The sequence below is a fragment of the Hydractinia symbiolongicarpus genome, chromosome 2 (assembly GCF_029227915.1).
Source record: "Hydractinia symbiolongicarpus strain clone_291-10 chromosome 2, HSymV2.1, whole genome shotgun sequence".
Classification (NCBI taxonomy): Eukaryota; Metazoa; Cnidaria; class Hydrozoa; order Anthoathecata; family Hydractiniidae; genus Hydractinia; species Hydractinia symbiolongicarpus.
In genome coordinates, this window is record NC_079876.1 from 16,148,742 (window position 1) to 16,165,338 (window position 16,597).

The window sequence follows — 16,597 nt, forward strand, 5'->3', positions numbered from 1 at the left end:
AATATTATAACTCCTGTTAGGATTATCATTAGAACTTGAAACTTGCAACACAACTTTGTTTCATCAAGAAGAATCATTTTGAATAATTTGAACACGTGACTAATCCGATTTCCCGATTTTGTCGGATTTTACCCGAAAATCGGAAAAAAACGGATTTTCGGGCAATTTTAGGCAATTTTTAATCCGATCCATGTAAAAACCGGAAGATATGTTAAATAACTTTTATTTAGCTTTCAGAAACTTCAAACAGAATGTAAAAATTCGCTCTAGAACAAAAGTAATTATATTTTACGCAGATAGTGGCATTTTTAACAATTTTCAAGCTTTTGATGACGTCAAAGAAAATGTGCTGACGCAAGCAAATTTTTTTGGCGCCATTTTGTTCCTTTTATGACGTACTATAAGTGTTCCAAGTTTGATTCAATTTGAACAACCCTATGAAAAGTTATTGAGGGGGGGCATAGTATGTTCGAAAAACCCCGGACCGAATAGGGTTAAAACCGGTAATTACAGTTTATATCACACCCTTGTACTTCGTTCTTTTTCTGTTTTAGTATTCTGATTCTGATTAAGAAGCTGCGAATTCATCGATATATCAACCAATCAGCAAATCTTAAAATTTTGTTGCCTGCGTTCCCCTATTGCTAAACTATTTTTCCTGTGTTTATTATCACATCTGTACGATGGCCCATATGTTGTGTAAATTAGCCAATTTTTTGGTAATACGTAAAACATATACTTAAAATAATATTAATAAAAAATATGGTTCACTTCTCTTCTTAATAAAATCTCTTTTCTCGAATCTTCTTTTCTTGGCTCACAATATTAGAGTTGGATTTTGATTACTCACGTTTTTGTAAAAATGACATACTAGTCTGATATTTTTACAAAGCACATTCTTAAAAAATAATCATGCAGTTTGCTTTGTGGAATCTACCATAAATTTGAGGACTCTGGACGGCCTTTTTGCCATTTATTGTGTTTAGTCCTCTCCTACTAAGCCAAATTGACTCGGGATATTACTTTATTCATGCACATGCTTTGTGAACTGCCACAACATAAAGTTGTTGGTAAGTTGAGCACGTGTTTTGGGCCACTTGCAGAGGAGTGTCAATATACAGAAGTGAAGTGTGAGAATACAAAAGTTGCAAGAAAAGAATTCTCAACTTTTTTGTAATATGTAACATGTAAAGGTAAATATATTGCCCCATATCTTAAACAAACCAATTTTAAGATTATGGCTACAAACAAAGATTTTGAGATAGCTATTTCATCATGGATGGCTATTTCATTACGGTGTTTAATAATAGCCGTATTATGTTTAAAATCGTTGCACGTAACTTTTTCTGGAAAATTATCACGCAACCCGGTTGGTTTTACGCAGCTTAATTCCGGAATTGCGCCAGAACCGAATAAACATAAACATCTTACAGAGGCTATTTCAGTGTCCGGTTTTCAGATCTGTTTGACCATTTTGTCTTCCATAAGCTTTTCTTAATTTTATAGTATTTGTTTTCACATGTTAAGGCACATATTTTTATGGTTTATTTTACCCACGCATAAATCTTAAATCACTAATTTTAAAATTTTGACAATGAACATAGATTTTGAACCAGCTTGTGGCTAGCTATACTGAGTTTTACTTAGTCCTATTCTTTTAAAGTTTATATTCAGTTCGGTATCCTATTATCCATTTGTGTATGGTGTTGTGTCTATCTAGTTACAGAGGTAGCTGCTTTTAACTAAAAAGTGAAAAAAGCAAAGTTGCATTGTTTTTGCTCTGATGGGGCAACAGGTTGTAAATGTTTTTGTTTTTGATAAAGTTTCAGTAATATTTTTTTAAAAATATATATATTTCACCTGAGACATTCTAAAAATATTTTGACTTGTCAGTCCAGTATTTTCTATTTTGATATAATTGTTTATCATGTCGTGGACCTGAAGATTTACATTTGGCGAGGTTTCGAGAGAACTTCCTTACATCATCAGGCGATGCAAATGAGATGAAACATTCGTTTTATAGTATTATTTCGGATCGAAATGATCCTGACCTTGATGGAAACAATTCACACCTTAACACACTTGTGTGCCCTTTACTCGATTTACGACATACTGCATACCTGTACTAAAGCTCTTTACCTGAATTGCGACAACTATTGATTGTTCCACCAGGTGAGTAAAGCTGTTTGCCTGAATTAGGTGTTTAACCTGGTTGCATGATTAATTTTGAATTGAGGTGGAATTTGCGCCAAAACTTATTCTGGAAAATAAAGTAGCATTGACCGATTGTTTTTGCTATGACGGAGTAACAAAGGTTTGTAAACTCTATTTTTACTTTAGCTATCATTGCGGTAAAGTTATTTTTTAAAAAAATATGTTGCAATCGCAACACTATAATGGTGTGGGCGCTTCAACTGATTTACAACATACCTGTACTAAAGTGCTCCACCTGATTGTGTGGCACATTGTACGGCTCTTATGAAGTGCTCCACAGAATATAAAACATTGGGTCACACAGTTACTTGTAGCTTAATTCCGCGCTTTGACGCTACGTCTTCCGGCTAGCCATATATTTTTTACATAGAAAAGGGTAATAAGGGCACTACCCACCTATTACCAGCATCCAAATTTTATTCTTTAATTATTAGGGCGATGATTCATCGAATACCCGTCAACATTGATAACTATATGGCACATATCAACTTGAAAGCGTATGTATCAATAAAAATGATGAATTACCAAAATTTCAAAGAAATGAGACAATAGGCTCAAAAGTCAGGCCTTTGTAGAATGAAGAACAGCTTGCTATAGCAGATTCCATTCTAAATGTTTTGATAATAATCAAAATAATTTTACAAATTGTTTTCCTAGTTGGACCAGGTGGTACAGGTAAAACTTTTACATATAATTATATTATTATGGAATGTGTGTTGCTACTTGTGCATGGACAGGTATTGCTGCTACATTAGTACAAAATGGTAGGACTGTCACTCACTTTTCAAGTTACCAGTCTCTGTTTTAGACGGCTCTACAAGTAATGTTAAAGTCAATAGTTACGGTATGATAACTAAATATTCTCTTAAGGCGATTGATGACATGTTTAGGGTTATATGTAATAGCAACACACTTTGCGCTGGTAAAGATATTGCTTTGAGAGGGAATTTTCTTTAAGTATTTTCAGTTGTAGAGAGAACTGGACGAGCACAATTTTTAAAAGTCTGCTTGAAGAGTTCCACTCTATTGCTCTTGACTAGCATTTTTCACCTACATACTCACTGAGAGCTAGATAAGGAGAACAAGTGTTTTCAGAATTTCTTTTAAATCTTGGCAGATGTCTTAACTCCAAATAATGAAAAAGCGTTGTGTCAGACAACTAAGAGGAAATTGATTTATACCCTATTGAGTTTATGCATGCCACCACACCACTTCAACATCAAAATCGGATGTGTTGTAATGCTTTAGAGAAATCTGTGTCTCAAGGCTGACCTTTGCAATGGTACAAGACTAATCGTTCGTAACCACCATACCAATGTTATTAACTTTGTAATTGTTACTGTTATTTGTAGAGGTGATTGTGTTCTAATTTAATTAAAGAGTTTCACTCTGCCCAAATGATACGAATCTACCCTTTCAAATTAAGCGAACACAGTTTCCTTTAACATTGTCTTATGCATTGACCAAAAATAAAAGTTAGGGTCAAACTTTTGAGAAGGTTGGTATATACTTGCTTTACCAATGGAGAAATGTATGTTGCTTTTCCCCAAGCACGGTCATTTGCTGCAGTAAAGGTAAAGGTTGTCAGTACTTATCAACAAGTTTATAAAGGGAATAGATGTTTCACAAAGAATGTTGTTTTTCCACAAGTTTTGTAAATATTATTATTGTATATTACTGATACAATGTTTGACAGCAAGTTACTGTTACCTTTTGAAAGGTTAGTGAGCTGTGTTGCGGCAAGTTATTGTATACGTCTATATAAGAATGGGTGTTGTGTGGAAAGTTACTGAGGACCTCCTTAAAGCTATGTTTGCCATATTTAGTAATTTTCTTGTTAGAGTTAATTGTCCTGTTCAAATTAATTGTCTTATAAAATCATTGTACTGTTTAAATCAGTTCTACTCCCTGCTTCGCCATGTTGTTTTTTGTCATTACTGTGTTTGTTGGCACTTTTGGGAATGTGTTTAACTAGCTGAGTGTTTTATAAGGTTGGCGCAAAATCCTGTGGCTTACCTTTTCGTGGGGCACCATGTTACGTATTTTTTATGTTACTTTATGGGTACACTAAAATTAAGAAAATTATTATAATGTTCCTACCTTTTCAAAACTAAAGCAATTGATGTTTCCAGGTAATTATTAATTATTTTGTTTTACTGTCTCAACATTTTATTTCTAGAAACTAGCCTATGCTGCGTACAGAGAATTCCCAAATGTACAAAGGGCCGGTTTCAAACCAGTCCTAAATGTACAATATGGACAGGACTTTCTTCACTTTATAATTTCTAAGATATAAGTAATAAACAGTTCCTTCTAGACTTTCTTATAGTTAATATAGTTAATAGAGTTAGTTTATATATAGTTAGTTAGTATTTTGTCTTAACCCCCTCAGATTCAGTCAACAATTTATCTAGCATTTAAATAATTCTTACGTAATAGTTTGCAATGCTCACTTTTTTAGTTTAATAATTCTTTAAAAAAAATTCTAGTCAACAAAACTCTGCAGTGCATTGATGTTTACAGAATTGTCTAAACCATTCAGTTATTGTGTCAATAAAACACACAAAAGATTTCATATTTGTGAACAAATTATTAAATGTTATCCCTGCTACATGTCAAAGTTTGTGTATAACTTGTTTCAATGTTTCAAAGCTTATTACAATGAGGCCGAAGATTATCCAAAAATTTGGCCTTTGGATAACCTTTTGGCAAAACTGACACCCCTGCAGGTAAAACGAAAGGACCAGCAAGCCTGAATCTATTATACATGGTGTTAATTTTTTTCCTTTCTTCTAGAAGGAGTAAAAAACGGAGTTAATAACTGAACTTTTATTTTGGAAACTTTGCTCCTGCTCTACTTTAAGGTCCGCGCATTATTTCGTCCTTGTGTCTCTCCATCCGACGTTATCGTTATCTTTACTAAAAGCTTACTTTTCAGCGGTAAGCATTTTGGCTCGTGTACTTACATGGCAGGAAAACAGATGGTAAGATTTAGTGAAAAGAAGTTTTCCCCTTTGGATTTCTTTTTACAGAAACATCGATGAGATTGATATTACCACTTACCTGTTAGTTATTCTAGGCTTTCTTTTAACAGCTACAGCTGTCATCGACAGGTAATGATAGTAATCATTCTTGGCTCTCCGAAAGACGAAATATGTCTAGAGAGCCAATGTAATATTGTCTACAAAATCCAGTGTAAGGATTGTGACGCTTTTTATGACGGCGAAACGAATGCTCAAACAACATGCGCAAGAGCACAAAAAAGCGGTACACAACGCAAATACAGACAAAAATGAGATGGTGGACCATAGCTGGAAGAATGATCATATTATTGACTGAGACAATAAAAAGACCATAGACCAAGAGTCTGGTTGTTCAACGACTGATTTAAACTAACGTTTACAAAAACACATTTACAAAATTTTTTTAAAAAATAGCAGCAGTCTGATAATTCATGCAACAGAAAAATCTAACCTATTATTATCGATTGTAAAAATAAGTTTAACAATTTTAGAATTAAAAAGTTTTTAAAAGATTGTATGTTCTTTGCATTAGATTAATGAAGTAGAAGATTGTAAACTGTTATTATACCCTATGACGCTAATGCTGTCATTATGCCTAAATTCAGTCAACATAAATGAAAAATCATTTTAAAAAAAGAACTAATCTCAGAAACATGATCAACAACTTACAAGATTTTGGTACTTTTTTGGCAATGTAGACTGACTAATTATACAGGAAACTAAAAGATGTCTCCTCAAAACGTCGTTAATAAAAGATAGCTGTATGATGAAAAATGTTTACAATACGGCAAGCTGCACTGAAGTATCTTGTCTACAGGGACGGTGGTTGTCAAAACTGGGATTAGGCTCCCAGAAGAAGGTGCTGAATACACTTTCTTGCTTCTTACAAGCATGAGTACTGTCTAACTTGGACCTAAAACTATTCTTTAAGAAAATCGTAAAGAGAAAAAGCGATCCTTCTATCACAAACAATACGACACAAGACAGAGCTAACAACATAAACGGAATGGTTACAGATCAAACACAAATAGAAAAATGTATATGTCAAAAATATATTAATATAAAATAGAATTAAATAAGACCCTCCTGTGCGCCAGAACTTGTGACTCTGGCTGTAGCTTTCCACATTTGTTACAGGGCCCCATGACTCAGCCTTACACAGGAGGTTGTCACGACAGGACCAGCTTATCGATATTTTGACTAAGGAAAGCAGGGTTGTCAAGCCTGAAGACCAAGTTAGTAAACTTGGGCACCTTACTGAACTGGGGTAAAAAGTGGGGTCATTACACCCAAAGACAAGCTAAAAGCAAACCCCCTTGCTAAGCTTCTTATAAGTTACCAGAGAAGAGTGAGCTGAACTCTTTACCCTCTGGGATTAACGGTAAACTGGCTTGTATGAACCAGCTGGGGTAATACAAAACCGCTCGGATTTACATTTTCCTCCCCCATGACCCTGGTAGTACAGGTTTAAAGCAACAGCGAAGGTATTTTATAAAGAGGAAAAAAAACGAACAAACAAAAAAAAACTAGCAGCAGGTATAAAAGAAAACATATAATGTGGTGCTGTTGAGCGTTCTTGGATCAACTTTGCTTATTGCCTTATCATTGCAGAGGTACCAAGAGTTTGTGGACCGATCTTTGATATGGGCCCAATAGTGGCCTGAATTCAATGTTCCAGAGTGATTTATCACAGCTACCAAAGCATACTTTTCGATAAAAGATGTGTCCGAGTCACTAGATATCGGCATATTGAGATAAGGATTAGAAGAAGAAAAACTTTTAACAAATTTATTGTCCTTAACCAGATGTTCTCCATCTGTTTCAAGCCTTTTCAGGTGCAAGGTTAAAATTTCGCTATTCCTCGTAATCCTTGTTTTCCTAGTGCTCTCTTGGTGCAGGGATTTTTGTGGGCAAAACCATTTATTTTCATTCTCCAGATTTTCAGAAGCTAAAAATATACCAACTGACAATTGCACGCTGGAAGACGGTGACAGTGTTAGGATGTCCTGATTTTCAACAGTAACTGAAGAACAGAGACAGGTGTTACAGCGATACTTCTGTCGAGATGTTCTGAGACGCAATTACCGAAAACCCTTTTAATTCATCAAAGACAATAAGTAACATCTCTGCCACATCTTGCTGAGAATTGTATTGGAAAGTTGTATTTCCAGAAGAGTGTATCTTAAGTTCTAGGGCCTTGAGAAAGTTTGAAGCATCAACGGGGGTCAAAGAACGGTTAAACATGGTCATGTTAAGAGCAATCGCCCTCATAATTGGTGACAATAGGGATGGAATAGTACTTAGTGCTTGCAAAATAACATTGGCATAGCACGTATTGCCTTTGTTGACAAAACCTGCATTTATAAAAATTGTCTTTGTTTTGGCACTAGTTTTGTTATGGTTGATTTTTAGAGAGACCGGAGTGCGTGGACCTGATAAACGACCCTTAGGCATTTCTTTTACTGGAGCTGGATTACTTTGACGAGATGCAACAGACTTGGGTGGAAGAGTCTTACTCGTTCCGGGTGCCTTAATTAAGGAGTCTTGAGACCAGTCTCTTGACCCCCGAGCAATCCATACACAGAAAGAAGCTGTCATACTAACTTTACCAAGGTTTTTTGCAGTGGAATATGCCATTTTGTTGGAAAAACCCAGCCTTTTCAGACACGCCGTTGTTGTTCTCGCGCAATAAGCTCTTGCCCCTACTTCTACAACAAAGAAATCAACTTGCCAACCACTGGAATATTTAGTGACTTTGGTGGAGTGCCAATAGTTTGTATTTTCTTCGCAAGGGCAAGTGAGTTCGATAATTATAACTCGTTTAAGCTTATTTGAAAATATAACTATATCAGGTCTTAGTTGTGAAACAGCAATGTGGCCTGGAAAACAAAGTTTGGACTAGTGTCAGCAACAACTATTTGTTATGCTCGCAAATTCTTGTATGTCATGCAAAACATGTTAAAAGCAATCTTATGTACTAGTTATTACACGGTCCCTAGTACATTATGGCTTCAACCTTTCAGCCAAGTAAAATATATTTTGTTTTAATTTCATGCAACAAGTATACCAGAAAAAATCTAACCTATTAAATGAAGATGTGAATAAATGTTAAGGAATTAAAGTTAAAACATAAAAAAAACTATTGAAATTTAGTCTTGCACAAACCTTCATTACATCCCATAATTTCTAATCTTCCACCACATCCCTGATCCTCCACAATACCATTTTTTTTAACTTTATTATTACAATTCATTTCATGCAATCTAATACAGTTTGCTTTTAACATAGTTGGAAGAATAGCTACTTGTGTTTTGTATCTGTTGCTGCTCCCTGTGAATACCTGGAGAAACATTAAAACTACACCAAGTAAACTCTTTAAAGCAAATATACACTTGTGCAAAAAATAACTTTAAGCACTTTTAAAATATATTATAAAATCAGAATACTTTACTTACATGTTTAACATTATTTATTTTGTAACCATATATGACAGAATCATGTTTATATCCATATTTTATTTTGTAGGTTTCAATTCTGTCATTCCATGCATAACCAAGACCTTGCAGAGCAACTCCAAAAATGTATTTTGTTTCATTAAAGCACACCTGAAGCCAAATGGTTTGATCACCTAAACATATAAAAAAATATAAAAAATATCCTACTTCATGAAAAATTAAAAACTAAAATTTAAAATTAACAAAACGTGTTTAGGTATGTTAACAATAAGTAAGAAGTAATGCAATAACATTTTGTCTGTTGAAATATATTTGAAACGCAAAACTGTTGTTCACCAAGATCTGAAACTCACCATGGAAATATAAAATCAACAATAAAATATAAAAAGGAAGTATGTTAAAAAAATCACAGAAAAGCTAACAAATATGAAGTGACTTTGAAAGTACGAAAAGTAATTAGTTTTTTTAACATACCAACTTGTCTTGCCCAGGCATATCTAAGACTATTTAATCGAGCTTTATCTGGAAAATTATTATTTGAAAACGAACCAGAAGCAGATAAAGTTATTCCTGGTTTTCTCCTTTCAAGTCCAAGTTTATTCATGCAACCTAAACACAATAGGAACTAAAGTTCTGTTCAAATTGATCATCAGTACTTTTTGTAATAACTGGATAGTTGATGAGAAGACTTTATATATTAACAAAACTATGTAAAACTTTACATATCCACAATCCATACATTTTCCAAGTGTGTGTATTTAAAATATTTAATCAAAAACAACTAACTTGTTAAACAACCAGTAAAACCAATCTTTATACATCCTCCACTAGATTGAGGGATGATATCAATAATGCTGCATATTAATGGAATGTCAAACCAATGTGTTATTATGGAATTATTTTCTCTCTGCGCAATAAACGTCTAAAACAATATATTACTTAATACTCTATCATTCTATGTTACACCAAAAATCAAATTATTTTGACATAGTAACTAGGCAACAGCCAAACCCAAACCATTACGGTAATTCTGTATGTTCTTCTTATAGCTATAGGAAGAACATAGAGAGTTACGGATTTAGAGCAAGATGACAAATGACATTATACTTAAAGGCCTGGAGGGAAAACAAGCCGTGTGAGGGAAAACAAGCCGTGTGTGAGAAAAATCTTGATGAGCAAAATTTCTTAGTGAAAATTAGGAACCCGAGTCATCAAAGAATGAGAGTTAGATGACAGCAGTGTGTTCTGTGAGAAGAACTTAAGTAAAGATGTCAGTCTATACTAGAACGGCAACCGTATTGGTTGTCTAAAAATTGATTTAGATACTCTGGGTGATGGAAGAGGTGATCAACGATTCCATTATCATCATTAGGATAATATTAATGGGACGATTATTGCGAAGGTCAGACCTCCCACCAGAAACGTTGAATACAAGAATGAGATGCCAGCTTCCAACAATATGAAAAACAAGATTCGTCAATACACTTCTACGCTCCAGTCATTTAAGGCCGGGCAAAAAAAAATTAGTTTTTTTTACCAAAATATTTTTTCCGAAAAAGTTATCAGCAAATAATTAATCATCGTGCATGCGTATAAAAAGTTAATTTATGTTTTCGTTGAACCTGACGAGAAAGAAGACACGTAAACAAAAATGGTAGATTGTAGGCAGTGGCACACTGTTTGTGGCTGGTAGCTTTTCGCTGTTCATTTATTATTTCTTCACTACATTATCTCCCTCCTCCAAGCAATTTAACAACAGTTAAAATACTCTTTACAATTTGGCTAGTTATATAAAATACAGATAAAAGTAAGTAAGCTAATTATATAATGTAATAATATAAGTTCTTAACCATACTCCTCTATAAATTGAAACACCTAAAAATTTGGTTACTTTGATATTCAGCTACAGTTAAAAACATATATATGTATAATATAAAAAAGTAAAATATACTTTTTTCTAACCTAAAAGGAAACGCAAAAAAAAAAAAAAAAACACACTTATACAACTCTCATGCAATATCAACATTTTGTTCCATAAAACGACTTTTTTTCTGAAGTTTTCATGAGGCTAGCAGGACAGAAATAAGCATAACTTCTGGATGAAACAAGATTGTTGATGAGCCACAAAATTTTGTGTATCGGTAAAACTAATAAACTTGATTTTTTCTTTGATTTCTGTTTCTTTTCTAACACCGAAGTTTGGATTCTTGCTAACTTATCTTGGTAAATACCATGATTTCATTTGTTTGGGTTTCTTTTTAATTGATCTCTCGCTTTGTCTAATCCATACATTTCGCCACTTCCTAATACCTTCTTTCTTTTCTTTTCTTTTCTTTTTTTACGGTAACAATTGGACTTTCTTTTGTACAAAATGGTTGTGCCTTTCGAGATTTACTGCTTTTCGTGGTTGAATGGACAAGGACATCAATAGAGTGTTAACCGACGAATGCGATATCATACTTGAATTTAGACTTTCTACAGTCGTGCTGGCAGATGGATTTATATCAGAATCTACTATTTTTGGTGTTGTAGTTGGTGATGGTGTCTTGTTTGTAAGGGAAGGTGTGTCATCAAGAATATTATCTCCGTCGGTTTCTTTTTCAGTCATGAAAATAATTTTTTCAGGACGCTCTTCCTTCTCATCTTCTTCTGCTTCTATGGTAATTTCTTTGCGTACCTTGCTCAAAGCCAAATTAATAAATCTTATTTTAGGTGAAACTGAGGGCAGGACAACTTCACTTTGTTGCCACTTTTTCCCAAATATTTTTCAGCGTTTTTTTCAGTATCTTTTAGTGTTGTTGAACGAAAGTGGTGCAACTTGACCTGCTTGATGAAAATCTTTGTTTTGAGAGCCATCGAAAAACTCTATACCATAATCATCTTCTCTCCACCATATTCCTTCTCCATAACATATGTAGTCACTCACTCTTTCAAGGTGACAAAACCATGATTTTTTGTGTTTTTCAATGAAAGTTTTTGTGATGTAAGTGTTTTCATTTTTGTGTGATATATCTGGACATTTATATTTTTTCTCAATGTCATTCTCGTAGGACTTTCTTGGTACTTTCTTGCTGACTTCTCGTTCCGCTTATTAACGCAAAATTAAATTTCCTATAATATGGCCTGGATGATTTGATGAGGTGTTACCTGTGATGGATTTCAACATGTTGAAGATTCTTTCATCGTCTTCACAGTTAATGGAGCTCCCTGATATAATTCGATATTGCATAAGAGCATGAATCATCAAGTTATGAAAATATTTTCCATAAAATTTACTTTGTGTAATATTGATGAAATCATCTTTGAAAAAATCTTTAAGCAGGTGGAAATGCTTGAAAGTCATGTGCATTGGAATATAATATACGTTGGATTTCAATTAAGGTGAGAAAAATCACTAAATTTTTATAGATTTCACTGATTTTATTTTCCAATGTTGCAGCCAATTCAATCAATCCTCTTCTGTAATCGCACGTCCTGTTGTTATCTCTACCACCGAATGAAATCTCATATGCATTTTCAAAGAATTTTCTTTCTATTTTGTCAAGGTGATGTGTCGATTCGGATAAAAGATTTTTTATATGTCCTGAAAGATCGTGCATCCGTTCTACTGAACAAATTTCGTAATCTTCAAGATAGTACTCAATCAAGGACTGATTGTTTGCGTTTTATCTCATTCCGATGGCATAGAAATTTCACTGCCAGGAAATTTTTTTTTTTGACCTTCTAATTATTGCATTTCCATTATGTCTACACCTTCACTGATTAAAAAAGTCTTCACTATCTGACCACCGTTTTTTTTGAGTATTAACCATTTTCATTTTTCACTCCATATTTTCGTGCCAATTCTGACCAATTTCCAACTTTTACTTTTTTATCCAAATTAGAATGTATTTCCTTGAGTAGGTTTTCCTTGTCCCATGTCATTTTATGCAAAACTCCTGTGTGGGTTTTTTGTTTCACTATTCCAATACTCTCTTTATGTATTCGAGCACGGATTCGTGTTTCTGCAACTTCATGATTTAACTTGATGATTCAATTTTCAGCGCGCTAAAATTGCTGAAAATGGCAATGTTTTCAATTTTACAAACACTCCCCCCTAATTTCGTGTTTAAAAACAGAATACTTGCCGAAATCAGCAATAAAATGGAATGAAAACTACACCAGGTTGAAGAGCGTTATTGTATATATTGCCAAAAACAGCATTGTATATATTGCCAAAAACAGATTGTATATATTGCCAAAAACAGATTGTATATATTGCCAAAAACAGCATTGTATATATTGCCAAAAACAGATTGTATATATTGCCAAAGAAGATTTGCTTATAAATGTTTAAAACGCAGTTCAAACATTTATAAGCAAATCTTTTATATAGAATAACCATTTGTTTTGTCCATTTTTAAAGAATCACAAACATTTACTAACGAACCAAGCAAAACAAATCAATTTATCAGAACTGAAATCAATTTCATTGTAACAGACTTACACTATTCACTCCAATGAATGTAAACTGATTTACATACGCGTTTTTTTAACAACGTACATGGTTTTGGTATATAATGAGTGAAAGTCATGAAAAAAACTTACAATATGGAAATTATATCTTAAAGGACACAGATTATCCAGCACCGAAAGAGGCTTATGCTAAAGAATTTTTACGACTTGGTTACGATATTTGCCAGGATGAATGGGGGGATTCACCCACCAAAGGTATGTAATAAACACAAGGCAGTCCTTATAAGAATAAGAAACGCAGCAAGAGAACGGTGTGAGCTCCCTCCAAACACCACAATTCAAGACTTCAAAAAACATTGTGAAAACTGTGAAGTATGCAATGGAACACCTAAAACGCCAGGAAGAAAGAGGAAACGTGTGTCTAGGGCTGGTCGTGGTCGAGGTAGAATTACTATCACTCAAGAAGAATCCGCCAAATGCGACGATGAAGATGATAACAACGGACCTCTTTTAAATGCAATTGACGCGTTTCGGAAACTTAAAACCAATAGTGAATTGGACGATTTCTTTAAAACAATATTCACTGATATTACTGAAGAACGACTCACATTGATATCCTCTTTGGTTGGGAACAAAATAAACCATGCAGTAAAAAAGAATGCATCAGAATTAAATAGTAAATACAAACAGATAAACAATCTCAGCAGTTATGACACTTTCCATTTAGGGTTAGGGTTAGGGTTAGTTGAAAGTAACAGAAATTTGGTAACCTATTTAAAAACAATATTTGGAATAGCTGCTAATCCTAACAAAAGACAGGTTTATCTTCTTTCAAGAGTAATCGAGGGGATTTACAAGCGCAATTATGGAAATATTGTTTACTTGTTAGCTTTTTAAAAAATCTTCAAACTTACGTCGAAGCAGGATCAAGACAAGTGGTTGATCTGAATGGAGCTGCTACAGGTGGTGAACAGTATGACACAATTAGCAATTGGTTGACAGATTTAGCAAGCTTACCAGTTATTCCACCTGACAGTGATGTAGGTCATGCCTTTGATAATAATCAAAAAGTTGGAAAGACCTGGCATGTTGCTGTTGAAAACAAAGTAAAATTGTTGGTGATAACAACTCATACATGGATATCTCTTGATAAATCAGGTCACCCTCAAGAAAAAATGTATCTTAAACCAGTTCAATGGTATGAAGACAAATCTTTAGTTAGAAAGATCAGCGACGCAAAATATCCAGTATTTTTAGAATTACACAAAGAACACTACAACAGCTTATACCATATAATCGACAAAAATATCAAATCAGTTGTAGCTGAACAAAAAACCACAGAAGGATCGGTTACTGATTTTATTGACGAAAAAATAGAAAGGCAATCATCCCTGATATGTATTGCTTGTGAAAAAAATGGATTGGTGATACCTTAACAAAAAACGAAACGAAAATGTGATATATGTCATTTACAGTTAACTAAAGCCGTCAAGAAATCTTCTAAGACCACAAAACAAAAAACCTCCGTTTATTGATGTTGAAACAAAGAAACTTCACAAGAAACCTACGGAGGAATCGAATAGGAGATACGAGCAAATAAAATAAAATCACCAACCTGAAATTCCACAAGTTACGGTTGGTTAATTCAAATTTTAATTCATTAATCCAAATTTATACCAAAAGTGTACAGAAGTTTTGAGAAAAATTGGAAAGGAAGCTGGAATAGAACGGTATGGTGGTAAAAAACGCCAATGGCTTATAGTTGAATGTGATGGTCTACCATTTCAATTGTGTTTTAACATTATCAAGGAGACATACACTTGTTCAATCCGTAACACGTCTCACTTCAAAAAGGAAACTTTTGTTAAACACAGTATGAGCAAACATAATGAACTTGTTGGTTATTATCGGGAATTTGACTGGGTTTTACTAAAACCTGTTGGTGGGCACATTGAAATGAATTCTATCAAAGCTTTCTGCGAATTAAACTGGGAGCCCTATCTCAGCAAGCTATGTCATCTAATGGGATACAAAACTGATAGTGCACAGTTTGTCGCAAAGAAATGTAAAGATCACCATCAGGCGTGGGAGTTATTGCTAATCTTTTTTTTGGGATCACTACGGGTGTTGATTGTTTTGTACGTCAGAGCACAGCTGCAAACATGCAAATGTTCAGAACTTAGTGTTGAGGGTTTCCGAGGTTTTACAAGCGAAATGGAATCATGTCCAAATTATATTTACTTGTGCAGTCAGATTACCAATTATACCTTTGCTATTATTAATTTTCGTATGGCATTACAGCGTAATAATATAAAGTTGCCCAAGGTGGTGTTTACAAGTTTAGTGATATGTTTTGGGAAGACGGCACCCATTCTACCGGTTGATAGAATTTCACTTCCTCATGCAAATGTTTACAATTCAAGAAGACGTTAAACCAGTTTACGAAAAGTACTTCTCCATAAGTAACAAAATTATATTTCATGTCTTTTCTTTCAAAAAGCTCCCATGATAAAATAAAATTTATTTTAGGATGGATTGCGAAGTCTGGTGTTCCAACGGAAAATATGTGGAAAAATGTATGCCAAAATTACGACCTACTTCAAGAGCCTAAATCAAAGCATTTCGAAATGGTTGATTTTAAAAATTCTTCCTTTTCGGGGTACAGGCATCACAAACGAGCTTACGAACAAAATAAACAAATGGAGAGTTTCAATTGATAGAAAGCAACTCGACCAAGAGTTGATTAATTTTACTAAGCTGGCTAAAATAAAACAATTTTACACGGTTGCGAAAAACTTTTGTTAATAACGAACAGTTGATGCACGCAGTTTATATTACACCAGAGGAAAGAAGAGAACTCAACGACGTGAGAAGGAAGACAAAGGAAACAATAAAAGTGTACATAACCAATTATATTTCGCGAATTTTATGCAAACACACACAGGAGTATTTTCAAAGTCTGCTAAATGATTTAAAGGACAGTCACGCTCCACTTGTCGATTTTTTTCTGGAACGTAAAGAGTTTGTTGAGCAAAATGATTAACGCTATGTCTTTTTAATTAATAAATCACAAAAAATATTGGAAACTGTATTGTAAATCTAAGTCTGAGGACGAAAACAAATTACTAGTATATATATCTATTGTAGGGCATATGTCTCAACAAGGTATTACTTATGTATACTTTTTAACTCTTATCCACAAAATTTGCCGCACTTTTAGACCCACTATCTGTTCTAGCTACGTTAAGACGTGATATGATATTATAATTTTTTGCAAATTTCACAATAAAATTTCAGTTTTTCAATGTTCTCTTTGCTCATTTTTTTTATCTTTGCGCAACGGTCGCACACCAATTTGCTACAAATACAACACTCTATCCAGCGTTCGTTGTGTGCACGTTCCCACCATTTTTTTCACACGATGTGAAGCAGCAATCATTTTTCGCAATT

General features: G+C 33.9%; 1 protein-coding gene across 2 annotated transcripts in view; it reads right to left on the minus strand.

Annotated features, from left to right (window-relative positions):
- LOC130629666 (uncharacterized) overlaps window positions 1-16,597 on the minus strand; it is a 64,083-nt gene that overhangs the window by 25,314 nt on the left and 22,172 nt on the right. For both annotated transcript variants that reach the window (XM_057442947.1, XM_057442946.1), the window contains exons 17-20: window positions 9,479-9,614; window positions 9,167-9,301; window positions 8,693-8,865; window positions 8,403-8,577 (exon numbers count right to left, since the gene is read on the minus strand). In XM_057442947.1, the coding sequence (XP_057298930.1) occupies window positions 8,403-8,577; window positions 8,693-8,865; window positions 9,167-9,301; window positions 9,479-9,614 (619 nt within the window). The remainder of the gene's footprint in view (window positions 1-8,402; window positions 8,578-8,692; window positions 8,866-9,166; window positions 9,302-9,478; window positions 9,615-16,597) is intronic.